Source organism: Colletotrichum paranaense (genome assembly GCF_030867605.1).
Source record: "Colletotrichum paranaense strain IMI 384185 chromosome Unknown Scaffold_7.1, whole genome shotgun sequence".
NCBI classification, from domain to species: domain Eukaryota; kingdom Fungi; phylum Ascomycota; class Sordariomycetes; order Glomerellales; family Glomerellaceae; genus Colletotrichum; species Colletotrichum paranaense.
This window is the reverse complement of record NW_026848965.1, coordinates 2162857-2188924: the sequence shown is the minus strand read 5'-3', so window position 1 is coordinate 2188924 and position 26068 is coordinate 2162857. Positions and strand designations below refer to the sequence as shown.

Here is a 26068-nt window from a genome sequence, read left to right as displayed (position 1 = left end):
GTTGACAATGGCTTAGTCTAAGGTGTCAGACTGATCCATGGAACAAGACTTCTTCGCACCCATGAGTGCTGGTGAAAGACGACAGGCAACATCAACTTGCCGACTGAAAACGATAAAAGTGCCACTATGGACTAGCTCTTGAAGCTTCCTGCAACTCATTCTCAACTCATCATTTTAACGCAACACTCTCAACTTCAACTCAACGCTCCACAAGGATTCTCCATCTGACATTAGCAGCTTCAAGCATCGATCGAACTAACAGACTCACAACTCAGTTTACATCACAGCCATGTGCAACTACATCCTCAACGTCACCAAGTGCCGCCAGTGCGGCCGCACTATCAGCTCGTCCCAGTCCGACTTCGTCTACTGCCCGTCATACAGAAACGGCATTAGATGCCAGACCATTCAGCGCGACTGCCGCACTCAACTGGTCTGCTGCTCTAATTGCCAGAGGGCCTACCACCTTGAACCTACTGTCAATGGCTCCAATATATTCGCTGATAAGGAGTACGGTTCCGACTCTGAGGATAGCTTTGCTCCATCTCAGTAGTGGAAATAGGACGCGACGGTAAGTAGACTGATCTACGGTTTTCGAGAACTCTTTTCACAAGGTGTTGGCAAGCGAGACGATTTTACATTACAAGTTTAGTATCAGTTTTCTGCGCAGCTAGAATTAAACTTCTCTTCGCGAACTCAATCAGCAGATGTGAACTTGTAGGTCCCAATTCACCGTCTATGTTTCCAATCATGCAGCCAGTGATACGTGTATAGTGATTGTACAGGGGATTTACTGCATTATTAATGTAACTGGGCCCTTAGTCTACTTCGAAACTTCACAGATCCCAAATTTCCTATCAATCGAGTTGTTCGTCTTTTGGCTGATCAACTTTCATAAGTGGTCAAAGTGATTTTTTGTAGTTTGACACCACTTTGCCATCGAAAACCAGATGTGAACATAAACCTTCTCTTATGGGTTCTATGGGATATTAAATGGGCAGCGTCGCATTAACCTGGAGGCAAGTTCCCAGTCTACCCCCCTCCAGTCTCGATGTCGCATTAACAACATACTCCTGCAGCGGCGACGTGCCGCACTTGAGGCCCAACACGAAAGCCCCAGCAAACGAATCCGCCAGCTTCGGCGACATGTGCACGGCATCCATGGGATAACCCTCGACAGCCGCCTGCTGGCCCTGCACCTGAAGGGCCTGGGCGCTGTAGTTGCCGTGCGGAACGTAGTAGATACCGGCTGCGGGTCCGCCGAGGGATTCGACGACGTACCACGAGTACCACGCGTAGATTGTCGGCGTCCAAGAGAATGTGCCGGTCGAGTAAGGGTTTATGGGGGTTGAGGTTGAGATCACCACGCGGGCGCCGAGGGAGAGGAAAGTTGAGGAGGCGTTGCGAAGGTAGGTAGTGTATGTCTGCACTACTTCCGTTTGGTTGCTAAAGACACATAGTTAGATCGTCATCATTAGGGAGAAACATGACGTTCTCAATATCTATGGACGTACTTGAAAAGCACAGGACAGACATTGTCTCCAATGCCGGGACAGTCGACTCGGTTCTTGACTGTGTCGTTGATCGGGTTGCCAGCTAGAAGTCTGTCAGAGTTTTTCATACTTGGAGAGTTAAGATCGATGCAGTTCAGATACGTACGTCCATCGTTGTGACCAAACTCAATCACAACCCAGTCCCCAGCCTTGACTTCGTCAATGATCCGCTGGAACCGGCCCTCCCTCGTAAAAGTGCGCGCGCTTCTCCCAGCATACGCAGAGTTATTAACTCGGATCTTTGACGAGTCGAGAGAATAATGCAGGTACTCTCCCCATCCCTGGGTCCCGTTATGTCCACCGCCCGGTGCCATCGTGCTGTCGCCAGCAAGCCAGAGTACCTGTCGGTCGTCGATATCGGAACGCTCCGTGGGTGCTGCGAGCGCTGAACCAGCTCCCAGAAGGAGGGAAACTGCAGAAAACTTCATGGTCGACTTATTCTCGTCCAGACGGAGAGGGCTATGTTGGTAGAGACAGGCGCGAGGTCTTTCGAGCTATCTCACCAAGCAAGGTCACGAAGGCATAGCTTCATTTTATTGTTCCTCGTCCCATGGCGAGGGTGTCATTGACAGCGGATCTCGGCACCTAGAGCTATCCAGCGCGCAAGGGATGCCATCCTGTCTCCCCGCACCAGACTGAACTGACAAGCCCAAAAGCTGGGCATTTCCCCGCGTAAACCAGGGGTCATTTCGAGGCAAAGGACACAACGGCGGGACCGCTAAGCTAGATGAATACTGAAAACCCGTTGCTCAATTTGCGCACAAGTGGGAAAGCGATTGAATAGCGTCTGTTGAAGCGCTCCTTATTCGTGGGAAGAAGGTGGGTGGTTTTTGATTCGGGCCAACAGGGGCCGAGTCTACCATTGAGTAGGCTTTCGGTTGACCGTTTGCCGAGTGAACCCGGGCAGATGGATCTTGATTCCGTGGGGAGATGATCGGGGTAAGGGTCCGTCTGATCCGGGGTTAATTAGTTCCGCTGCACCCGGAGCTGCTTAGATTGTTTGTGCTTCATTTGATAAGAGGCGCTTCATACTCATTCATCTAAATGTTTCGTGAGCTCACCTCACTCAGATCTCACACTGAGTGAGATGAGCTCAGAGCGACCACTACTGGTGTAGGATGCAGAGTCTGAACGTGCGATTAACTACCTTGCGAAATACATCGTGATAAATCACTGCCAAACATAAGAACCCAGAGTACATGTATCATAGCCTCCGAGGCAATCCAGAAAACACAAGCTGATGACAATGTACTGAACTGCTTAGAGTATCGCGGGGCCGGATCCGGTCCTGTTGCTTTGACCTCAATTGAAGCGCCCTCGGATCCATTTGACAGCTTCAGTGTGACGCGGCCCGATCTTGAAAGATGAGCTGCTTGACAGATTGCGACATGCGGAAAGCGGATAGCTATCGAGTTCTGTGCCGTCCGATTGCGAGTCCGACTATCGATTCCAAATGGTTGATTATCGTCTCTTAAGATGGGCTGGAGCATATCGCGATCTCCAGTTCTTACTACCACAGGCTTTTTCATGAGGCAATATTACCCTCTTAGTACCTTGACATCATGCTACCTTCCGAGTGAAAATCTTTATCAACGACGACATCAAACCCGAATCTTCGGGTCTAGACGCACAAAGTGAAGTCGTACGGGACTGGCCGTCATAGGAAAGACCGAGGATCTTGAAATGGCATTGGTTCGATTACCTGTTTGGGCATTGAGCTCGTGCTTTGACTCGGGTGCCCCTCGGACGTGTTCCCGGTGTGGGGGGCAAACATTGACTTTTGCCATGACAGGATTGAAACCCGGCGCATTCGGTTGCGGGGGTCTTTGAGGGTCGCATTCATGCTGGGGGAAGTTGCCGGCCGGGGGACCGAACACGAGGTGAATATTTATTTTGAAGTGGGTAATAAACACGAACATGAGATTGAGCCCATGAGCGCACCGAGCCGGACTCGAGTGTGCGACTGAAAATGGTGTAGAATGAGATCATCTAGCATGTTCGGATAGACGAGAAGGCATCGTCCGTTGAGCTTTTTGCTAGAGATGTGGAATAGCTTCTAATCCTCGCACTGCAGAAGAAGCTTAGCTAAAGTGAGTTTACTCAGCCACAATAGGTTAGTTTCCCCAGCCAAGGGCAGTAGTTTTCCACAGTCTAAGGGAGCTGGATGTGATGAGGCATCCAATCATTTCAGACAACGGACGAAACTTGTGTGAGAAGGCATTGAATGACACGTACTCTGCTTGATACATGCAAGTAATGGGAAGCTGATGTGGGCTGAGCTGAGCCTGCATATGCTCTGCTATGCCTCGGGAATACCACTAGCGCACATGCCATACATGACAATAGGAAGAGAGCCGTGGCAGGAGGCAATGCAGTATTCGTAAAATCAGATGCTTGGAAAGAGTCAAGTCAGATCTGGGAATCTGCACTGATGCAAGGTGCTGCAGATTGCCGAATAAGAAAGGAGGGTCGCCCAGACAAAGCCGACAGGGGCAGGGCAGAGACACTGGAGACACTGACACTTGACACGGCGACTCCCGCGGTCTGTTCACTGTTTCTATTCACAGAATCGACGTATGAAAGAGGACGTTGTTAAGATCTTTAAGTGGTGAATATTCCCCGCCCCTCCCCTACCTCTGCACGAATTCTGAAGAAAAACGAACCAGTGACATACCGTTAAGTCTCATGACGTCACGTACCCGTGATCCACAATTCAACCGGAGCACCGGTGACCGAACACGATCGCGGGGACCTTCCAGAAACGCAACATCTTTTTGATCTCAGCTGGAAGCCGCGACCACTTGGCTCCTGCTTCCGTACGGAAATATTTCACATCGTCGACTTGGATTGTCGACCAAATATCTTCAACAATTCTTCCGTTGCTGCTTCAACTCACCACATTATCGACATCTTCAGGGGCACACAAGAGTCGGAGGAAGCTCCAGCGATAGACAGCCCTGGGCATATCGTCATTGTGAATTCCCGTCATGGCGACCCAACAGCCCTCAGGCCTCACTGCCGAGCAGATCAAGGCTCTGTTCAATATCCTCACCCATTTCGAGACCTACCACGAGATCGAAGACTTCAAGAAGCCAGAGACAATTTCCGACTATGGCTACCCTTTTGCGCAAAGCTCCAAGCCCGGCGAGGCCGTCACCTATGCCCCAGAGTCCTCGGCACCCCTCCTACAGTCTCTCTTCACCAGATTTATCCTGAAGCTACCGGGCGTCTCCTCCTTTGTTCCCGAGTTTTGGAACGTCCGAGTTCAAGGAATCCTTAAGAACTTTGCCGAGGCCGAGCTGTCCGAGAGCTACGAGAAGGGCGCGCTGGGTACTAGAAAGACCCTGGCGACCGCCTCATCCACTGTCATCGAGACAGTCGCGCGTGGCATGATTGGTGGCGGACCCTATAGCGACCCCTCGACGCGGCTTGAACAGTACGATCTGAACAGAGCGGAAGACCTGGCGCAGGCCTGGGATGATGCTATGCATGACCTCGTTTACGGGGACCTCTGCGACAGCTTACTTGACCACCTTGCCGAGACGGACGACTTTGAATCACACTCTCCAATGACCCAGGCGGCCAACGAGTACATCATTGTCCAGTGAGTATTGCTCTGTGCGAAGGCGACTTGAGGAAGTCAGAGAGACTAACACGGACTTACAGCCTGGCTGGACTTGCCCACCAAGTGCTGGTTGTCTCACCTGAGGGCCAGTACCTCGTCAAGCTTATGGAGCAGGTTCACAAGATGGTGCCATACAACATGGTACGGCAGACACTTAAGGTCGGCAATGCTGCGACAATGATCGCTGGCATGATGAAAATCTTTCTGGCCAAGCTCAGTGTCGGTTCGGTTTCGAACTGGTTTGGCATAACAAAGGATGCTGCAGATGGCATGAATCTTATGCAGAGGTTCGAATTCCTTGAGCTGAGGCCCTTCTACCTAGATAAACATTAAGACTAACAAAGCTGCAGGATCATCTCCGTCATCCTCGGCTGGGACTGCGCAGAGTTCAAGAAGACGATCGACAGAATCGCCAAAGACAAGAACAGGCCAAGTAAAGGCGCTCTAGATGCCATCAAGGCCCACACTCAATCCGCTCCGACCGAACGCGAAGTGATCCGAGCCATGAGCGCGCAACAAGACAAGTCCATCATCGCCGTCATCCTCGAGACCGCAAACCCCATCCTACTTTCCGACCTCAGCGAGGACGAGCACACAATGTGCCTAGAATACTACGCAGCACTACTGGCTATGCGCGATCGAGAGGAAATCATCAGCATTCTTTGCAGGCAGAGCCCAGACTACCTCACCCAGGCAGTCCGCGAGGCAGTAGCCGGGATGGATCCCATTATCCGCGCCGTACACAACAAGGTCGACCTCTCAGACCATGTCAGGGACTACCACATGTTCCTCGACCAGCTGATCGCCTGCAGCAAACCAAAGAAGGGGAAGAACAAGGATGATACGGAGACCATGCCCACGGTGGAGGACTACGTCAAGCTGTGCAAGGACAATAAGCATCTCTTGTACAAGTGGCTGCACGCTGTGGGCGGCAAATGCCCAGAAGTCATGGATCAGTTCAGGGAGTGGGCAAAGAACTCCCTGGTTGCGTTCCATAAGACTAAGAACGGCGGGGCGAGCATCGAGGAGCAGCTGGGTGACATGTTCAACCAGGTTCCCGATAACAGCAGAGCGGCCCTCCTTCCCATCATCGACGCTCACGCTGCATACCTACGGGACCTAGAACAACTGTCCTTGACGCGCATGCAGACCATCATCGAGGGCAACTCGACGAGTATGGCTGGTCCGGGTGTCTATTTGGTACGATGGCAGAACCTGATGGATGATACCCTCATTACGCCTGTGAGGCCCGTCGGTCCGGTGCGGTTGGGCAAAGACGTCAAGGGGCTGGCGCCGACACAAGGCAAGCGGGGTTCTGCTTCAAGTGATGCTGGCGAGATCATTGCGGCCGTCCGCGACATGAACCTGTCTTCTTTACCCGAAGCGCCAGATGTGCAGGCGGTTATCCAGGCGCTGGGGCCTAGGTTCAAGCAGATGCTCACCATAGCATCCAGAGCCAATGGTCCTCCGACGAACGGCACGGCCAACGGACATGCTTCGCCTATTTGAAGTTGGATGGACTGTCGACCAGTATTATGACATGTTTCCTAGGATTTCTTTTTCGGGCTTTGGGGGTGGATTAGCATGGTATCACATGGTGACTACTACAAACGACTTGCATGAGAACATGGATTGATGGCTTCTAGGAATTGGCCTGGCGTTTGGAAGGAATGAGGATTGGTTTTGGCCTTGGACAAAGGCTGCATCGAAAGACAGGCGGGATACCTGCTGTAGAGCCGAGCACAGACATTGATCAGAGATGTCGTGAAGTAAACCGTGTGTCGCGATGCTCCGTGAGATTTGCCGGACTGGAAAGTATGTTCAACAGATCAAGAGCGTTGGCATATGCGGTCGAGGCTTATCCTAGTCTTCAATGAAGGTGTGAACAAGTGTCCGCATCTTGCCATTAGCCGAACTTCAATTTATCCATAGGTCTGGGACTGCGTCATTATGCCGGTCTCTGGGCTAGCCTCTCTTCCCACCCATGTTTCTCTTCGCACTTGCCGTGCACCCATATACATTTGACAACGTACAGGCACATCATCTTGGCAAGGACGTTGCGGCAATCAACGGCGAGTAAATGTCAGCAAACAAGCATCCCGTCATCCCCAAGGCGCAGCGGCAAAAGTTTGCCGCCAGGCCATACCAAGTCAGGTAGCTCGTCGAGATCATCTTGCGTAGCTAACCGATTTCGCCCCAAGCTCATCCCTGTCTAGCGCCGAAGGGACAGAGCACGAGGGGATGTTTAGACGAATGATGCGCCGTCAGCTCGCTTCAAATATCCCTCACTCATTTCGCTTTCGTCAAAAGTTGCCCTAGTGTAGGTTACCTCCCTGGTCGGGCCCGACTGGACTTTCCCTCCCTTTGAAGCTTACCCGCCTCAACTTTCCCTGCCTTATTATCCCACATCCTCGTCTTAATTCTTTTTGATATTCCAGGACAACTCTCATAGTTCAGAACACTCAACGCAGCATCGGACGCTCGCGGAGACAGTTCATACCTCCAGTCCATCAAGATACTTCATCTCATAATGTCTACAACCACTACCACAACCCATTGTGCGCCGAGCACAGGCATCGACCTCGCCAACCTCTCCCCCAACAACGACCCAGAATCCCGCTCCTTCTCCTCCTCCGAGATCAACGACCCCTACAACCTTGGCACACACATCAAATCCGACGCCGACATAGTCCAACTCAAATCTGCATACAACACAAACAAGCCTCGAAACAACAGCAACACCACGCGAAGACGCTTCATCCACCACAGCTTCACCCGCGGCGGCGCCAAAGACGCAAAGCTGCAAGATTTTTATCGCGCCCAAAACGACAAGATCCGCTCCTATCTCAAGAGCGTAGACGACCACGAGCGCGAGGCAAAGGAGACGCAGGGTGATAATAACCTCAAGTATCAGATCGCTGTGAAGGGTAGCTTGGCTGCCAATGTTATCCTCTCGGCGCTGCAGCTTTATGCTGCGATAACGTCTGGCTCGCTGTCGTTGTTCACCACGATGGCTGACTCCGTCTTTGATCCACTGTCGGGTGTTTTGCTACTGCTTTCTCATCGCGCGGTGAAGAAGGTTGATACGCAAAAGTACCCCTCTGGCAAATCTCGCATCTCTACGGCGGGAAATATCGTCTTCTCGTTCATCATGTTCTCCGTCTCGCTGGTGCTGATTGTCATGTCGGCGCGGGACTTGGCTGCTGGATCTGAGGAGGAGACCAACGAGTTTCACTTCACTTCCGTCATTGCCGTCGCTATTGCGTTTGGAACGAAGTTTTGTCTTTGGTTGTACTGCTGGTCCATCAAGGATATTTACTCCCAGGTCGAGATTCTGTGGCGCGACCACCGTAACGATCTCTTCATCAACGGATTCGGTATCTTTACCTTTTCGGCTGGAAGCAAGATCAAGTGGTGGATCGATCCTATGGGCGCCATTCTGTTGTCTTTTTTGATTGCGGGATTGTGGTTGAGGACTGCGTATGAGGAGTTTCAGTTGTTGATTGGGGTGTCTGCTGAGCCCGAGTTCTTGCAGCTCATTACCTACATCGGTAAGCTGATATCAACTTCTAGTCAATGAGATTTGAGAATGAGAACTGACAGAATGTTAGCTATGACTCATTCGCCCGAGGTCAAGCAGATTGACACCGTTCGCGCGTATCACAGCGGACCGCGATACATCGTTGAGATTGACGTCGTCATGGACCGTCATGAAAGGCTCGAAATCGCACATGATGTGGCCGAGGCTCTCCAAATCAAGATTGAGAAGTTGCCTGGAGTAGAGAGAGCATTTGTTCACGTCGACTATGAGACGGATCATAAACCTGTAGGTCTTTTCGGCCCTTCTTCGTTGTTGGCTCAATCAACGCAGGCTTCAGGCGACATCACTGTCCTGGGCTCCACGGTTCTTAATTGCTGACGATGAAAACAACAGGAACACGACTTGAAGAAGGATCTGTGACAGCTTGCTACATAGTACTTTCATTGCCTTTAGAAGCTCCGCTACCGTGCACGTACAAGTTGGGATTCCCATGTTTGATGAATCTGGACTTGTACACAGTACTAAACAATACCAATTCAACTGAAATATCACAACGAATAGGAATTCTGGATAAGACATTCATATGAATGCTCTCAACTTTCCGAATAAAGATGATATACTGTCTAATTACATCTACATTTATTCTAGTACTTGAAATACGTACAATGAGGGAAAGACCATGGATTTCGGTCTCGCCAGCGGAATCAGCGTAGAACTGGATTGTTGTAAACCGAGCTCAATCAACCATACCAACTTTATTCTATACTTTAGCTACTCATTACTCAGTTGTACCAGATTGTACGCTGGTATTATCGACACATATCCAGCTGTCCGAGCTGGCAGAAGATTGATGAGCAAAGGCCACCCGCCGTCCAGTAATGCCGTTCGAAGCCTCTCCTCGTTTCGGAAAACCTTGTCGGAATGATGGTAAAGGTGGCCTCCAGTACGGATCATCTGACCGGCTTTCGCCGGCTCTGGAAGCGAACTTTTCCAGTTCCATTACCAGCCTTTCGCAGCTGACTCTGTTGTCTCTCTCGCACACAAGGACCTTATGCCCTAGTAGGTCTAGAAAGTCTGTGAGGAAGTTTGGTTCCTCGGTCTTTGATTCTTGATAGAGTTCATCAAGCCACTATGTTGATCCCGGTCAGCGGGCCTTGACAAAGTAGTTACCTTGACACTGTCGATTCTAGATGAGCAATAGAGAAATCAGAACTTACATTGTCCACGGCAAGTTTCAGAGAAGTTCGAACCGCTCCAGGAACTCCGCCATCATTATAAGTTGCCACAAAGAACTTGTCTTCTGCCCATCGGAACCGCTTCTTAGAGTCGTCCCAATCTCTTTCCATAGCACGGGCTTGTCCAAATTCCCCTACAGCCAAGTGCCCACGAACAACCCAAGTCAAGAACTCAGAGAAGACGCAGCCCAGGGCCCACACATCGGCCTTCCTGGAGTACACTTCCCCAAGCTGCACAAGCTCGGGCGCTTCATAGGTAGGTGCAGGCTGTCGAGCATCGGAACCATGATTGAACGACCGCGTTCGCGATGTGAGCCTATGAAACTCTGTGAGGCCAAAGTCGGCAATTTTCAACGTGCCGATACCCAGTGGTTTGTCCAGGTGATTAAACAACAGAATGTTCTCGGGCTTGATATCGCCGTGGATTCCGTAGATGTCTCTGTCAGTGTCTTCATTTTCGTGTATTCGGTTTGCTCGTTTGAGTGCTTTCACACGAACCTCGTGGATGCTTTGTAGAGCCGCTGCCAGCGCATGGCATTGCTCGGCCACCCAACGCAGGAGTATGTCAGGTTGGCGGGCGCCCTTTTGCACCTGTGTAGGGCACTTGTTCCAAAAGTGCTTTAAGTTGCCCCCCTCTGCCCAGGGAAACAAGAAGGAGTACTTGTCTCCAATCTTGAAAGTCGCGCAAAGATCAAGAATGTGGTCTCCCGGTTCCATTTTGGTAAAGGCCTTGAGCTCTTGCTCGAATTCATCCTCTGCTTGGTCAGGGTCTGTTTGAAGCAGGGTTTTCAGGGCGAATGCTTTGTGATTGTGCTGCAATTCACCCAGGTTGGTAAAGTCTGAAATAATTGCGAGGGCTCCGGATATGAGGTAGGTTAAGGGCAATACTCACAAAAGAATGATGATCTTGATGTATCTCAACTTTGCGGACCATAGAGAAACTTCCCTCCTTTCTCTCATCCCCAATGAAAGTCCAGGGCATGATGACCTCTTCAGCCAAGTGAAACGTCGTCACTTCTCCGTTTTTATCGCGATCAATAATAGGAGCAAGTATCTTCCACTGATTTTCATAGAACTCTCTCAGTAATCCTTTTCCTCTTCTTTCGAAGCAAGAAAGAGCCTTGTTCGCAAATTGAGACTTTGGACTAATGAGTTGATCCCGGGATACAGGGTTGAGCCACTCAAAAGGCAGGTCACGATCGCGTAAACCATCCTTCATGAGCGCCGGTAACGTCTCAATTCTGCGGATCAGAACCAGGATGACGAAGATCCTTTGACTTGTGTCACCTCCCTTGTGTGTGCCCGTTTCAGTGCCGCAGACGTAATCAGTAAGGCGACCCAGCGTTGGCTCGGAGAAGTGTTGTCGAAGTACGGCACTGACACGGTTCCGGTGGCTGATAGCGTGCAAGTCACCAGAGGGAAGCCATGGTCTCGAGTGTGTAGGCCCGGTGGACTGCATCGCTTCGTGAATCTGTTCGCACATGGCTTCTGCCGCCCCCATTCCGATTTCGTTCTCTAGCTGTAGATCTGCTTCGGTATTGCTCGGCTCGCCGTGTGGCTCAAATGCGCCGCCCACAAAGCCAGGGAACAAAGCATCTGGCTGTGACCAGAGTAATGCAGTGTTGTTTTCTTCGACTAGGTCTATGCCGTAGTTGTAATTATTAGACTTTGTCGTAATCGAAACATCTGATTGTTCGCGGACGACATTTGGAGGACGACGGCCTTCGGGGTAGAATTCCAAGCTCCTCTCCGGATTGAAGTCATTGAGAAACTCCTTTGATCGTTACATTAGTTTCAGAGTCTTTGTAAGAAGTAGCGATAGATATATTTGCTGTCGACTTACTCGTCCAAAGTCGAATTGAGACATCCTGGCAGGCTTTCGTCGAGGGATCGGGAATGATTGGGCAATACCCGCTATGACTGGTAGGTGCAATAGGCACCGATTGCTAAGGTAGTTGGAGCATGTGTTCCAGACAGGTGACTCTGACTCAATGTTGTGGCCTACGCGTGCTTGTATGCGGCAAATGACGAACAAGAGGCAAAAGGGCCTGGACAGTGAGGTTGCCGAGTCCTGGATGGCCGCTCAATGGGTGGGAGGTACTGATAACATGACACACGTATCAGGCCCCGAAATTTTCGGAGTCTGGTCACTTTTATCAGCGCATGGGAGTCCGGCGAGGCATTCTTTCCACTGGCACTAATGATACATTGTCGAGGCATTGCCGGGATCGACTCGATGTGCCAACTCTTACCCTGCACCCCCTGGCATGTCTTTGAGCGGCAAGTGATGGCCTGCAGAATGTGAATGCGCACATTGGTTGGGGGTGGCTTGGCGGGTTGCCTGGCTGCCTTCTGATGCATCAAGTTGCATTTTGTTGTGGTTCGCCCCGCGCGCCTTCGCACATTCTCGGCCAGTTTCAAAAAGGTACATCAGGCTACAGATTCTGCATCCTATAAGTAGTATCTGGACCCGGCATTTCCACCTCTCCCAGAGGGCTTACGCTCAAGTAATAATCATCCTTAGCCGTCTCGAGCGATTGAAATCGATTCTGATATCATGCCCAGTCCGAGAGCATACTCATCATCATCCGCAATGAGGTCTTCGCCGACATCTTACCAATCCTGGTCAGGAGCTCGCTTTACAGCAAAAATCCCAGGACGCTTTGTGAATCCAGCCAAACTGGAGAGCTTTCTCGATCGGAAGTTTGACGACTACTACACTGTAGAGGTATTCCCCTGGTCTGACCCCAATTCCCCGTGGGCGAGCCCTGATAATGAGCAGATGCGCAATAATTTCTATAGCGTCACCACGCCGTATCATCTTACGACCGAAGAGATCAAACGAAACTGTTAAAGTCACTCGCGTTTGGCTCAGGAGCCTTGTATCGATATCTTAGGCGTGGAAGGGACCTTATCGGTTCTTTAAGTAGGCTCGGGAAGCCCCCCTCCATTCTAGGTGGTCGCAGCAGGTGTCTGCTTTTGTCGAGATTGGACATATTCATTATGACTTCTCATGAAAATAATATCACCATCGGCTTTTAGGTACTCTCGTATCAACTCTTTCAAGACATACCTTACGCCTCTTGATGACTCTCCTCTCAAACAATAAGGATGTCTTATGCTCATCGCTCTCAAACGGAGACTGTATGCACCAGCAGATTACCTAAGATATCTGACCAATACAGCGTCACTGATGACATAGACATTATGGAGTTCAACTTTTACTGTCATACTGAGAGAAATGATGTGCTAAAGGCTCGACGATGCATGTATGTATGTGTATGATGAGATAAAGTACTGAGCATCCGAAAAACGAAGAGGTAGGTTACCAGCCCCATGATGATCGTCTACGTTGGCCATAAATTCATCTGTTCTGCCTTCATCTCCTCCTACTTGCATGACCTTTCATCTTGACTTTCACCGCTGCGATTTCGGCCTATATCATAGTCATTACTTGGAACGTCTCAAACGATTCATTGTTGACTCACGGGACTCAATAACCTCGAGGTCTGGAAGTACCATTGGTTATCAACATACTGTGTGTTTGTCAGTATATCATGAAAGGAAGGCATGCGAAGGTTGAGAGAACCAACCCCATGGATTGCAAAGTTGCCGTCTCCAACAATTTGCGCCAGAGCTTTATTTAAACGGCTCTGACTACCATACTGTATAGGCAAAGTTTGAGTGTACATACTGCCTACAAAACATTGACCTCAGATGAGGCGTTTTGATCTCAAAGTGGAAAAGCCACTGGGACTGGACATAACAGACCTAACTACGTGGACTGACAATACGCGTGATCCTCTCACTATTAAATAAGTACATATGCGAACCTCAAGAGGCTGAGAACTTACCGAACGATATTTTTGCCAGTGAAGCATGGGTGATAATCACGCTACTGTTCAAGGCGAACCTCCCAGCCAGGATGTGCCCACCGATGCCTAAGTTGCATGCATGCACTCAGTGCATATGCAGACCCACGCACAGCCCCGAATGTAGGCATGATGTTCCATTCTACCACGTTGGGCGTTCTGCTTGGCTGATTTGGTATCAAGAAAAAGCTGCACAACGGTGGCAGCCATTTTCCCAAATCCAAACCAGGACGGCCCGCACTTCTCGGGAGATGGGGACGAGCCTGCCGACGCACACCGTTCCTCGCCAACCGGAGCATCCCGACAATGCTCAACACGAGGCGCCTTTCGAGCGGGGTAAACCTTTGGAAAATTTGCCGGATTATTGAAACCAGATCATGCTGATGGTGAGCTTAGCTCTTCCCGAGGTAGGTACTCAGACTTGGCCTGATGGGATGTAGTCCGGGGAATCTTATTGCTCATCTCAGGGTTCGAGGTTAAAACTGATCTCTGTGACCTAATTACCTCACATGCACCTTCTACTTGATGTCTCTCGTGATCTCAACCATCAATCTATTTCTCATGAACTACCCGAAAGCTCGCTTAAGTTTGATTCAATACTTGAAGCTTCGTCCGACCCAACTTACCAGTCGCCATGTCATGGCTATGCCGTGATCCGAGAATATTCGAGGAAGATCTTGAGGTGCTTGACTTTGAACCGACAGAAAGTCAGCTGATCTCAATCGAACGACAAGATAATGTGGGATGAATTCTCCATGAGCCGACTTTTGATGAGCAAATAGTTCACGTTCTGACATCAAGAAGGCTCTTGACCATGCCGAGTCCTGGACAATGAAGACGTGTGCACACTGGAAACAATGGTTAGACACGGTAAAACTTCCTGATCATATTCTCACTGCCTTACGGTAAGGTAGCCAGATAGAACTAATATCGTCGATTTATAGGATCGGTCGGGGCGACAGTTCCCCGAATCTAGCAGACTGAATCTAATATTAGGGGGTCGGGCGGAATTTCCTTGGGAACATGATCCGTCCGCTCTTTCGACACTACCCTGGTCATACCAAATCTTTTCAAAAGTTCAGCGACGCTTCCTCGTGCACAGTGGTATCGTGAGGACGATCAATCGTAACACGAGCTGCATGTTTTCTCAGATGAATTTTGAATGGAACTTGAATGATTCCAAGCAGAAATCGCTCGGTACGTGCCCATCTGAACGATGAGATAGCCGGTATTAGGTAACTCACCAAAGATAGTATACCTCTGCAGGACGACAGCATCGTGGCCAGGAGACATGGCTTTATCCGTGACTTTTATGCCCAGCACTTTGACTACGAATGCTGTCTTGTTCGGATGTGATCTCAAGAAGCCAGACATGTACGACGATCGCATGACCTTGGCCGATATTATCACTAGTCGACTGAAAAACTCAGATACCCCGGTATTTCATCCAATGATGTTACCGACCATATTTGCAGATGTCGAACGAGACAGACAAATCGAGCTCGTCCGAGAAAAGCTCGAGCAATTAGGACGACGGATCGATCGCATTGCCTTCATGAAGCCCACTGTGAAAACTTCAGCGAGCGTCCGTAATGAGATGGAAACACTCAATGATGACGAGAAAGCCATGTCCAGTCCATTCAGTGCCCATCACCTTCAGCAGGGCATGTCAACTTCGTCTGGTTCAACCACCCTCACTGAGGATAAGGTTCTCGTTCCACCTTGTACTTTTCCAGACGAAGAAAGTCTTCCGACCGCCAAGCTCTGGCAGCAAATAAGTCGTCTCAGAGTTGGCCTCAGCAATTGGAGAAGACAGCTACTCAAAATGATTTCTCACGTCGAAGATCTCAACCGTGTCGAGTTTGCACCTCGTGGTCCTTTCAACAGCACATACAGAGAAGAGCAAAGACTACAGTTATTTTTCACAGGAGAGCGAATCAGAGACAGGCTGCAAGAGCTAGTTGATGAGTATGATGAATACATCAGAGAATGTTCACACATAATGGATGGGTTCAGCTTGGCAACTCAGCTTGTAAGTTGATCACAGTCTGTAGTTCGTCACAGCGACGGACTATTCGCTAATCTCTTTCGCGTAGGAAATCAGCCAAATTGGTCGTAGCGATGCAAAGACGAACCAAGAGATATCGCGAGTCAACCTAGATGTTGCCAAAATGACCCGACGGGACGGCAGCATCATGAAATCAATCGCGGTGCTAGGGATGATCTTCCTACCTGCTTCTTTCGCAACGGTGCGTGATTCGTTGTCCCATATGAACATGAATGTTGGGTTGATCTCTGTCAGGCATTTTTCTCTATGGACTTCTTCGACCTTCCCAAAGAAGGAAAAGGTGGAATACTGTCAAGTCTATTTTGGATTTACGTACTCGCCGCGGTTTTGTTGACATTGGGCACGATGGCTATCTTCTATTTCTGCATCTTGAAGAAGAGGGACAAAGAGGTTGAAAGCGATAGGAACTCAACAGCAGAATCGTTGGTCTGAGGTGTTGTCTTCAGCCTTGAATTTCAGTCTCGAATGTGTCGACAATTATTACATAAGAGCGGCTTCAAATTCCTCCTCGAGTGACCAAGCTAGAACGCAGTGGGCAAGTAAGCTGACATCAGATCAACCCATTGAGTAGCTCAGGACCTTTTTCCAACAACTCATGTGACACAGTAATCAGACATTCGTTAGTGCAGAAGGAAATGATTCGACGCATACAGCGGCTATTCGGTAGCTTTGTACCCATGGCGGTTCAGCCGCAATTCGATGTGGTAGCTCGTACTCAACTGAAAACCCTTGTATGGTAAAGTAATCACCCCACCATTAGCTGCGAAGATGAGGCATTTGGTGCTGCCTGTAACGTCGGATCAGGCTGCAGGATCGCTAGCGAGAATTGTTGCTGAGTTCTCCGCCCACGCGCTCATAACATCTGCCCGACCGCAATAATTATTGTTTACATAAGTACTGAAGTACTATAGTCATCAGAATTGGCACGGAGATTTTGTCTTCTTGACTCTTTTTAGAGGTATTCACGCCAGCATCAACAGTCGTGTAAGCACCAGTGCTTTCGGAGACACCGCCAGAGTAAAGCTATCTGGCGGGGCAAGTTTCTTCATTCATCGCTGCTTCCTTATCTCCTTCTCAAGTATTGTCTTCAAAGAGTCGCGCCACGATGAGGGAACAAGAAGCATCAGATTCGTCGGGCAAGAAAATCGTCAATGGAGACAGGTCCATGGATGAGATCTGGGCAGCCGCAGCCGAGCATTTCCGGGAAATATGCGGCGAGTCGCTTAACAAGGGCGAGCTGAAGAGCTTCGAAGACGTGCAGAAGCAGATTGAGAACAGCGGCAAAGTCAATACGAGCCCGAGTCCGGAAGACAGCTGGGAAACAGCTAAGAGTGTCGGCCTAAGTTCTCTCAAGTATCTCAAAATGCTCGTGGGAGCTGCTTCGCAGGCCTCTTCATTTGTGAGTCTGATTTGAGTTTCAATTTTGCCCGACTTGACCGCTGATGCAGCCAGATCCCAATCCCGGCTGTGGCAAGCAATATCACAGCCAGTGCGCTCTCATTCGTGTTCGACATCCCTCAGGCTATCAAAGGGTATAACGATGCCGTCGATCAAGTCTTTAGCGAAGTGTCGTCGGCGCTGTCTCAGTTCCAGATCTATCAGTCCATGGACAGCGTCGATCGCTTGCTAATCAACCAGATCAATCTGGTTCTCATACGCTTTGTTGAGGTTTGCGCTCATGTCGTCAAGCATCGCCAGGGCCGCAGACGTGACCGAGTCTTCCAACGGGTCAAGTCCATTTTCGACAGCGATACAGACCTAGCTGGTGCCATGGCAGCATTCAAAGGGGCTCTGCAGGGACAGCGCGATGTTGAAGGAACTGTCACGCTTGCGGTGGTTGTAGAAACGCAAAGAGCTGCGCAAGAGACCCACAAGGGCGTTCAATCTCTGACAGACGACGCTGACCGCACGAAGACACTGACCAAGATTCGTGATAATCTTGGCGTGCCGTCGACTGTCCGGCTCGACACCAACACCACGCAGACAGTTACCACAATCTCGGACAAATGTTTCAACGGCACAGGTTCGTGGATCTGGACTCATGAAGCGTACAACTCATGGACAGCATCAAACGATAAAGATGTATTGGTTGTGTCCGGTCCTGAATCATCCGGAAAGACATCTGTCACTGCTCTCATCACCAAACGCCTCGAAGAGCAAAAGGGCCGCATCTATGTTGCCCACTACTTCTTCCCAGTCAGCACGAAGAAGTCCGAAAATGACAAAAACCCCGTACAGACAGCGTTAAAGTACATGGCTTTCCAAATTGCTCGCATCGATGCCACGGTACGAAAAGCCTTGAACAAGGCGTGTGACGCTGGGCCTGCCGCATTCCGTCGCTCATCAAGCACCGAGAACTTGGAGAAGCTGTGGTCAGACCTCAAAATTGGAGCACCTGGATCAGGAGCTACATACTACCTGGTGTTCGATGGAATTGAGAATCTTCATCAAGATCAGTTGAAGATGCTCCTTGAGTTTGTCTTCGGTTCTCGGTCGAAAGAGAAGCCGGCTCGGCGAGTGCGCATCTTGGTGAGCGGCACAGACGCCAAGCTGAAGACTGCGTACCAACCAAACTTCGACGATGCGTTGAAAATTCAAATGGAGAAGGAGAACGAGCAGGATATGCGGCTCGTCATCATTGAGTCTTTGAACAAGCAGGGTGTGCTTCCAAACGCCGGGACCAATTCGCAACAGCAAAAGGCTAGAGACAAGATTCTTGAGAAGCTTCCACAGAATGTGAACGGAAGATACTCGACATTCCAGCCTCAGCTAGACGGAGTCATACGTCTCCTGAGCACACGTATGGCTACTGTTGAAGAGTTAGACCGTATGCTTGATCAGTCAATGGGCAGTTTCGAGGCGGCGATCAACGATCTCCAGCGGTCATTGACAGCTGATGAAATCATCGAGCTAAACGAAATGCTTAAATGGGCCTTGTACAGCCACTACTATCTTACCTTGGAACAACTTGAGTCCGCCATGGTAAGCACCCTAAGGTATGCTCTTGGCCAGTATGCAGAAACTGACATCAGGTGTAATAAAGAGGCTATTTTCAGGCATAGAATCTCTCACGTCTCTCGAGTACGTTATCAAAAATAAGTACTCCGCTGTCTTGATGATCGAAGATGGTAGTGTCTTCCCTCAAGACGGTGTTGTAGAGTATTTGCAGAAGCAGAGAGAACTTTCGAACCGCTCGGCCAACTCCAAAGACCGCCCTACGATCAGCATGACCATCACTATCAACAATGTCGATCAAGAGCTTTGTGGGCACTTTCTCTGGGATCTTGCAGATATGGCGATCCGGGACAAGTTCAAATTTGATTTCAACAACTCAAACGCTCTGCACAACAGCAGTCAGCGTATTATTTCAGTGGACGAGTTTGAGGCCAACCAGACAATTGTGACTCGGGCATTCAACTACCTGAAAGGCAATCCCCAGGAGGAGACGAAAACCATTGGAGAGTACCTCGTCTGTTGGCTTCCCTACCACCTGGGCCAACTTCGACTACTCGAAGACGAGGGCAAGGGAGAATTGACAACAAACGAAAGGGCCGAGATTGGAAGTAATCTGTATAACCTTTTCAAAGACGACGCGGTCTTCAAACGGCATCGAGCATCTCTCGGAGAGGTTTATTGGTGGGCAGACGAGATGACAGACGTTCAGAAGTGGTTAACCGATCCAACAGTCGTTCGGAAGCTCGATAAGCCATGGCGTGCCAAGATGGAGCGTGCACGATACCCCACAAGAGGATATCTCAAAGAGTTCGTTCATATGGTAGTACGAGGGTTCCTGAGAGAAAGGAGCTGGAATGTACCAAGCGCTTGCCGGTGGCTGAAGGAGTTCATGGCCGCGGTAAGTCTGCCTGGGAAATGTGGCATGAAGCCTTTGAGCATGGGATACTGACAGGAGCATTGAACAGGACAAGGACAAGATTGAGAAGCTTCCAGATGCCCCAAACCCCGATGGAAATGACGCGAACCAAGAGGGCTCATCATCTCCATCTTCATCCGCTGGCTCTAGCGACGAGATCGACTGGGACGTTGCCAGCAAATGGTGCCAAGACATCCTCGGACTGTCAGACGCAGACCTTGATTCACTTTGGTATGAAAGACTCGCTGAGGCATCCTCTTGGGTGGGGAACAATCCCGATCAAGCTCTGTCGCTCTATCAGAAAGCCGCTCAACTTGAGAACCCAAGCTGGCGGTGTTACCAAGGCCTAGGCATGACGTACTATAATCGGGAGCAGTTGGAGCAGGCCATCGAACAAGTCGAGCTTGCTCTGAAGGAAGCCGAATCGGAGAAAACTACGCCAAAGCCAGATGCAAAGGAGATCGTCGGCTTGCACTTATTGCTGGGCAGGTACAACTATGAGACGCAGAAGATGGCCACTGCGGCAAAGCACTACTTGGTGGCGTCTCAAAGCGATGACACTGAACAGGCAATCGCCGGACAACTGGGACTTCTGAAGGCAAAACTCATGTCCCCAGATGTAACCGAGGCTGCACAATTGCTGAAGACCATGATTGCTGCAGAAGGCGGTGAAAGTAGGATGATTGAAATCCTGAAGAAGATAGCGAGGGACTTTGAACACGACGTTCTCGCTTCAAGCATGTTCAAAACCACGAAAAGCGATCCAGAGCTTCTAAAGAAGATGGTCGACACGATGTACGCCGCCACGCAGAAGTCCACCACGCAAGAAGAACGCCATGCCGAGTCTTCTAATTTAGATGCGCAATACGAGGAAGAAGAAGCCCGAGGAGTGCTCCTCTTCGACCTTGGCCTCGCCGCGTATAAGTTCGGAATCACACTGGATGAAAAAGAGCCCGTGAGCGAAGCCCTACGTCTTTGGACTGAGAGTCGAGACCAACTCGCCAACGTGGGTGGCCGCAACGCCTACGTTGCGAGGTCTGACGCCACCTCGGCTCTTGCGAACCATTATTTCTCGAACCAAGGAAAGGGGAAAGACGAAGAAAACCTCGAAGCATTGGCCAAACTCGTCCAAGAGGAATCAAATAATTTCGACGACTCTTTAACGGCACTCCTAGCCGCACTCCATGCGTTACGTGGAGAGAAGGATAAGGCCAGATCGGTGCTCAGGCCTCGGGTAGTACAGGCTCTTCAGATACTTTCTGACGAGATGCCCGATAATGATAACTATGGCTTCTTCCTCCTCCAGCAAGTGTTGAAGAGCTATCAACAAGAAGACTTCAAGGGCGTGTTCATCGCCCATTCCTTGCGGGGCCAGCCAGATCTTGTGACGGGCGGTCTGAACTTTACAGCCGAGGATATCAAGGATGAAGTTACAGACAAAGAAAAGGTTCTCGAAGTTCTTACGGTACTGGCGAAGGGAACTACCCAGCTCGTGAGAACTCAAGTGCCAGATAGTGCGTCACAACTAGAGCGCATCCAGGCCGCCAAAGCACACATTGACTCACTTGCCCTCGCAAGTCAATCGAACCTCGCCTCCGAAGGTGACACAAGTCATCAAGACAAGCCAACGATTCCAGACAATACTGGTTCTCCAACTAATGTTGCACATCGCCTACTCCAGTCGCGCATCTCGGACTTGCTGAAGCAGCACACACCTACGGTTGAAGTTGAGACACAGTGGTTCTGCGATGGTTATACTTCGGAGGGCAAAAAGTGCGAGAAGAGAGGCGATTTTGAACAGGAGTTTTACCAATGCGTCTACTGCTTGGATAAGGACTTTTGCAGAGAATGCCTGGCGCGATTACGGGACCCTGAATCCGACGTGATTACGGTTTGCAGTGAAAAGCATCAATGGCTTCGGAGACCACGACAGGGGGAGGATGTTTGTGTTGGTCCGGAAGCGAAGACTGTTCCTGTGCCATTGGGCGTGGAACCAGTTGATGGTGATGCCAACGTTCTACGAGCTCGGTATGCCATGGATGGTGGGCAGGTGATTTCGGTTGAGGAGTGGAAGGAGAGTTTGGCAAGAGAATTCGAGATCCCAATGGACGAGATAAAGAGTGGTGTGGCTGCGTTGAATGAGCCGGAGGACGAAAGCAAGAGCACCACCTAACGAGAATATGTGCATCATGTGTAGTTCCCTGGTCATTATGACTTAGTCGTCAACTACAATGTACCGCGGTCAATTGCGCTATCGAACAGCTGCGCATCATCCCGTTTGAAGGCTTTGTCGACGTGCCAGCATAGAGTATGGCTACAAGTGGCTTGAGAGAGATTCAGAATTAACGCAATCAATTCCAATGTGCTTTCGCTGCCCAGGGGGCCATAGCTGCTGATTTGAGTTTGAGCAAAGCGGATGACGACGACGACCACATCCACATCGTGGGCAGCAGATTGCCGTGGATGTGCACGGTTGAGAAAGAAGCTCCTACGTTGCCGCAACAGGTGTAGGTTTCTGATGCTGACATTGTATCTTATCGAGAGTCTCAGCTCTTCAATTCATCTACGCAATTTCAGAACTTGCTCTGTTGCAAAGAGCTTTTCTGTCATATCGATAGCTGAGGACGCAAATGAGGCCTGCAGGGAACTGAGGGGAGCGTTGTTTCAAATAGACGCTGGGAACACAAGCACTTGGACTGTTCACTATTCCAACCAACTCAGGAGAATAACAACAAATTTCAGTGAGGGAAACTCGGCCTCTAGATCAAGGTTTTCGATGATTCAAGTAGGCTTTATGCATCAACCATCAGTCCCATGGTTGTTGTTAATCGTTCACCCGAAGTTCGATATCCACAGCATCTCAAAGATAAGCAGCGGCCCTGGCTTACTTCAAACAAACGGCTGTGCGTCTAGCAGAGATCTAAGCCCATTAACGTTAAACAGACCCCACCAACACGGACTCCAATCGTACGAATTGCGTCAACCCAATAAATGAACCGTCCCTGAAATTTGACAAGCGCCGCATCTGCCGTGCCGATGTGCGCTCGCGTCCGGGACCCCTTCGGGTTGCCCCCAGTTCAGCCCCTTTCATCGGGCTGGACCATCAGATGACACATTGACAGCTGCCGCCAACAACGCTGCTGCTCCCTGTCAAAATCGTTGATCCGCAACTAGGCTAGCCATGCCGAGGCGCTGTTGAAATGAACCAAGCAATTACATGTCGGAGCAGGATCGAAAGGGGACGGCATGCCGCTGTGGAATAGTCGCTGGCTCGAAAACAAAACGATCGGCCCAGCCGCCAATCTTCGATGCATCTGTAACTTGTCGGTCGTGACCAAATCGAAACCATGATGAAAGCTCTCTTCCTCACGGCATTGGCTGCTGGCTCAGCTGGTAGGTTGCTCTGTTGAACCCCCCCTTGCATCTACGAATACGACCCCTAACCAACAATCCGTTCCCGCAGCCGCGGCGAACCTCAAGTACCATGGAATCGACTGGTCATCCACCATCGTGGAAGAGCGTGACAAGGGCGTCACCTACAAGAACGCCCAAGGCGTCGCGAAACCCCTGGAGGAGATCCTCGTCGACGCCGGCGTGAACATGGTCCGCCAGCGAGTCTGGACCGTCGAAGGCGACTACGGCATCTCGTACAACCTCGAGCTCGCCAAGAGGGCCAACGCATCGGGGCTCATGTTCGGCCTCAACCTGCACTACAGCGACGGCTTCACGAACCCGGGTCTCCAGGACATCCCGACCGGCTGGCCCACGGCCATTGACGCCCTCGAGGCCCAGGTCACCAACTACACCGCCGAGGTGTGCGCGGCGTTCGCCGCCGCCGGGCTCTACCCCGAGATGATCACCATCGGCAACGAGATTGACGGAGGTATCCTCTGGCCCACGGGAAAGTACGATCTGCCCGAGAACCTTGCTCGCCTGCTGCACGCTGGCTCGGCCGCCATTCGCGCCTCTGCCCTGGGTTCGACTACGAAGATTGTCACGCACCTTGCCCACGGCTACGACGCCGACCTACAGGATTGGTACTACGACATGCTCGTCAAGACTGGCAAGTTCACCACCGCCGACTGGGACGTCATCGCGGTGTCCTTCTACCCCTTCTGGAGCTCGAAGGCGACATTCTCTGCCCTCGAGACAGCTCTCAGTGGCCTCGCGACGCAGTACAGCAAGGAGGTTCAGGTCGTCGAGACGAACTGGCCGACCAAGTGCACGTCGCCCGATTACACGTTCCCCTCGGACCAGCTTAGCATCCCGCTGAGCACGGCAGGCCAGACTGAGTACATCACCATGGTTGCGGATACCCTCAAGAAGATTCCCTCTGCAACCGGTCTAAATTACTGGGAGGCTGCGTGGATTTCCAACGCCGTCCTGGGTTCCTCTTGCGAGAGCAACGTCATGTTTGATGGTACTGGAAAGGCTTACGATAGTCTTGCTGTTTTTGGCACCATTTGAGATGGTCTTCCAGTGTTATTCCTTTTCGATAGAGAAATATCGCGTATTCATGTACATATTTCTCCGAGGTAATCCTGTTCATCCGGTAGAGATCAACTGCTTCAGTACATAAATTAGACTTGATCGCACTGTTGAATGCACTCTATCTCAGGTGGTTTACTGGAGGAATTCAGCGAGCATCAAATCTCACGCAATGATGGAGCTTGTAAGATGATTTCTCCCGGCACGACAAAGAATGTCCCGTGAAATTTCATTAACGACACGGAGCAGATCGAGACCCTGTTTGCTCCAAAAAAAGTCAAATCATTGAATCTTATCTTCAGAATCATGTGATGCTTCATTGTATAGAAAGATGAATTATATAGTTTCCCCTCTCCTTGACACGCCTGTGAGAAATAACTTCTCTAATCCGCCCAGAAAGTATGTACATAGAATAGAAATTACGACCCGGAAGGCCTAGGTAGCGCAGTTCGCTGCTTAAACACCAACGCAGACGTAGGTCTTGGCCCACATGTTTTGACAGGTCGCGCCCACGCCCGTGTTCCACTTGACGAAGTTGGCGAGAGTGATGCCGTTGTAGCTGATGATCTGGTCGCACGTGTTGCCCTCGGACACATAGTGGAACTTCTTGCAGTTGGTCACCATTCCCGGCTGCGTAGGCTGGGGCGTAGTCACGCCGTTGCCGGGGGCCGTGGTGGTGACTGGAGGCTTCGTCGTGGTAGTCGGCGGTGTGGTGGCGCCCCCAATGACGCCGACGCACACGTTCACCTCGGCCCACATGCCGCTGCAGTCGGCGCCCACGCCCGTGTTCCACTTGGCGAAGTCGGCGAGGCTGATGCCGTTGTAGCTGAGGACCTGGCTGCAGGTGACGCCCTGAGCAATCCAGTGGAACTTGTTGCAGTTGGTCACCATGCCCGGCTGCGTCGGCTGCGGCGTCTGAATGCCGTTGCCCGGGGTGGTGGTGGTGGTAGTCACGGGTTTACTGGTGGTTGTCGGCGGCGTCGTGGGCGTGGTTCCGCCGATGACGCCGACGCAGACGTTGACTTCGGCCCACATGCCCGTACATTCGGCGCCGACGTTGGGGTTCCACTTGGCAAAGTCGGCGAGACTGATGTTCGCGTCGCTGAGGACCTTGCTGCAGGTGACCCCAGACGCGACAAAGTAGAACTTGTTGCAGTTGGACACCATGCCAGGCTGGATCGGTGTAGGAGTGGTCACGCCATTCCCGGGAGTCGTTGTGGTGGTGGAAGCTCTGGTGGTGGTTGTCAACGTCGTAGGAACACCGGGAGCGGTAGTGGAAGGGGGCGCGGGCGCCGCTCCCCAATTTTGCTCGATGCAGTACGAGTTGCCAGTGATGAAGGTACAGGAGGCAGACAAGATAGGGTTCTGGTGAGGATGAGTGTTAGCAATCGTCAAATAGCATTGATTTCCAGAAGTTCAACTTGGCTTGATCGACATAATTCTATCTCGATACATTATGCTATATTTTAGGGAGTAGACTTACGTATGCAACAAGCTGAGCTTGAGTGATGCCGTACGTGGCAGTCACTCGCTCGCAGGTATCAGATGCGCCAGCGACAAACCACCAGGTGCAGTCCGTGATGGTGCCCGGGTCCGCGGTCGAGGGTGGTGGCTCGGCCCACTGAGCGACAGCGCCGAGGCACAGGAGCTGCGCAACAAGACTTGACTGGAGCATGAACTTCATCTTGGAAACAGGAAGTTTGCTGTCTGGTAAGAGTTTGCTCGGTCAAGTCTACTTGATCGTCCGGCTGATGACAAGGGGAAGCTCAATGGATGTAAGATAGACCGTGATACTACATATAAATATACAACATC

The 26068-nt window shown here is 50.8% G+C and overlaps 12 protein-coding genes across 12 annotated transcripts; 7 read left to right on the top strand and 5 right to left on the bottom strand.

Annotated features, from left to right (window-relative positions):
* Positions 1 to 289: 289 nt before the first annotated feature.
* Positions 290 to 553, top strand: CPAR01_09584 (uncharacterized protein; the record flags this gene model as incomplete). Its single annotated transcript, XM_060493849.1, has 1 exon — positions 290 to 553. One exon carries the CDS (start codon positions 290 to 292, stop codon positions 551 to 553), a length of 264 nt encoding a protein of 87 aa, XP_060347979.1.
* A 436-nt stretch (positions 554 to 989) lies between these two features.
* Positions 990 to 1981, bottom strand: CPAR01_09583 (GDSL-like Lipase/Acylhydrolase; the record flags this gene model as incomplete). Its single annotated transcript, XM_060493848.1, has 3 exons — positions 990 to 1446; positions 1515 to 1596; positions 1660 to 1981. 3 exons carry the CDS (start codon positions 1979 to 1981, stop codon positions 990 to 992), a joined length of 861 nt encoding a protein of 286 aa, XP_060347978.1.
* A 1229-nt stretch (positions 1982 to 3210) lies between these two features.
* On the bottom strand, positions 3211 to 3396 carry CPAR01_09582 (uncharacterized protein; the record flags this gene model as incomplete). Its single annotated transcript, XM_060493847.1, has 1 exon — positions 3211 to 3396. One exon carries the CDS (start codon positions 3394 to 3396, stop codon positions 3211 to 3213), a length of 186 nt encoding a protein of 61 aa, XP_060347977.1.
* A 1144-nt stretch (positions 3397 to 4540) lies between these two features.
* Positions 4541 to 6687, top strand: CPAR01_09581 (uncharacterized protein; the record flags this gene model as incomplete). The annotated part of the gene is made up of 3 exons (XM_060493846.1): positions 4541 to 5157; positions 5220 to 5465; positions 5529 to 6687. 3 exons carry the CDS (start codon positions 4541 to 4543, stop codon positions 6685 to 6687), a joined length of 2022 nt encoding a protein of 673 aa, XP_060347976.1.
* A 1021-nt stretch (positions 6688 to 7708) lies between these two features.
* CPAR01_09580 (cation diffusion facilitator 1) lies at positions 7709 to 9139 on the top strand (the record flags this gene model as incomplete). Its single annotated transcript, XM_060493845.1, has 3 exons — positions 7709 to 8729; positions 8790 to 9004; positions 9113 to 9139. 3 exons carry the CDS (start codon positions 7709 to 7711, stop codon positions 9137 to 9139), a joined length of 1263 nt encoding a protein of 420 aa, XP_060347975.1.
* A 358-nt stretch (positions 9140 to 9497) lies between these two features.
* CPAR01_09579 (uncharacterized protein) lies at positions 9498 to 11821 on the bottom strand (the record flags this gene model as incomplete). Its single annotated transcript, XM_060493844.1, has 4 exons — positions 9498 to 9848; positions 9937 to 10767; positions 10847 to 11728; positions 11798 to 11821. The coding sequence occupies 4 exons, from the start codon at positions 11819 to 11821 to the stop codon at positions 9498 to 9500; spliced, it is 2088 nt and encodes a 695-aa protein (XP_060347974.1).
* A 726-nt stretch (positions 11822 to 12547) lies between these two features.
* On the top strand, positions 12548 to 12808 carry CPAR01_09578 (uncharacterized protein; the record flags this gene model as incomplete). Its single annotated transcript, XM_060493843.1, has 2 exons — positions 12548 to 12682; positions 12737 to 12808. 2 exons carry the CDS (start codon positions 12548 to 12550, stop codon positions 12806 to 12808), a joined length of 207 nt encoding a protein of 68 aa, XP_060347973.1.
* A 525-nt stretch (positions 12809 to 13333) lies between these two features.
* Positions 13334 to 13646, bottom strand: CPAR01_09577 (uncharacterized protein; the record flags this gene model as incomplete). Its single annotated transcript, XM_060493842.1, has 3 exons — positions 13334 to 13390; positions 13443 to 13490; positions 13548 to 13646. The coding sequence occupies 3 exons, from the start codon at positions 13644 to 13646 to the stop codon at positions 13334 to 13336; spliced, it is 204 nt and encodes a 67-aa protein (XP_060347972.1).
* A 1471-nt stretch (positions 13647 to 15117) lies between these two features.
* Positions 15118 to 16326, top strand: CPAR01_09576 (uncharacterized protein; the record flags this gene model as incomplete). Its single annotated transcript, XM_060493841.1, has 3 exons — positions 15118 to 15858; positions 15923 to 16075; positions 16129 to 16326. 3 exons carry the CDS (start codon positions 15118 to 15120, stop codon positions 16324 to 16326), a joined length of 1092 nt encoding a protein of 363 aa, XP_060347971.1.
* Positions 16327 to 16999: 673 nt separating this feature from the next.
* Positions 17000 to 21938, top strand: CPAR01_09575 (uncharacterized protein; the record flags this gene model as incomplete). The annotated part of the gene is made up of 4 exons (XM_060493840.1): positions 17000 to 17293; positions 17347 to 18876; positions 18914 to 19747; positions 19815 to 21938. The coding sequence occupies 4 exons, from the start codon at positions 17000 to 17002 to the stop codon at positions 21936 to 21938; spliced, it is 4782 nt and encodes a 1593-aa protein (XP_060347970.1).
* Positions 21939 to 23112: 1174 nt separating this feature from the next.
* CPAR01_09574 (arabinogalactan endo-1,4-beta-galactosidase) lies at positions 23113 to 24232 on the top strand (the record flags this gene model as incomplete). Its single annotated transcript, XM_060493839.1, has 2 exons — positions 23113 to 23158; positions 23229 to 24232. The coding sequence occupies 2 exons, from the start codon at positions 23113 to 23115 to the stop codon at positions 24230 to 24232; spliced, it is 1050 nt and encodes a 349-aa protein (XP_060347969.1).
* Positions 24233 to 24709: 477 nt separating this feature from the next.
* Positions 24710 to 25937, bottom strand: CPAR01_09573 (LysM domain-containing protein; the record flags this gene model as incomplete). The annotated part of the gene is made up of 2 exons (XM_060493838.1): positions 24710 to 25618; positions 25737 to 25937. The coding sequence occupies 2 exons, from the start codon at positions 25935 to 25937 to the stop codon at positions 24710 to 24712; spliced, it is 1110 nt and encodes a 369-aa protein (XP_060347968.1).
* Positions 25938 to 26068: the final 131 nt, after the last annotated feature.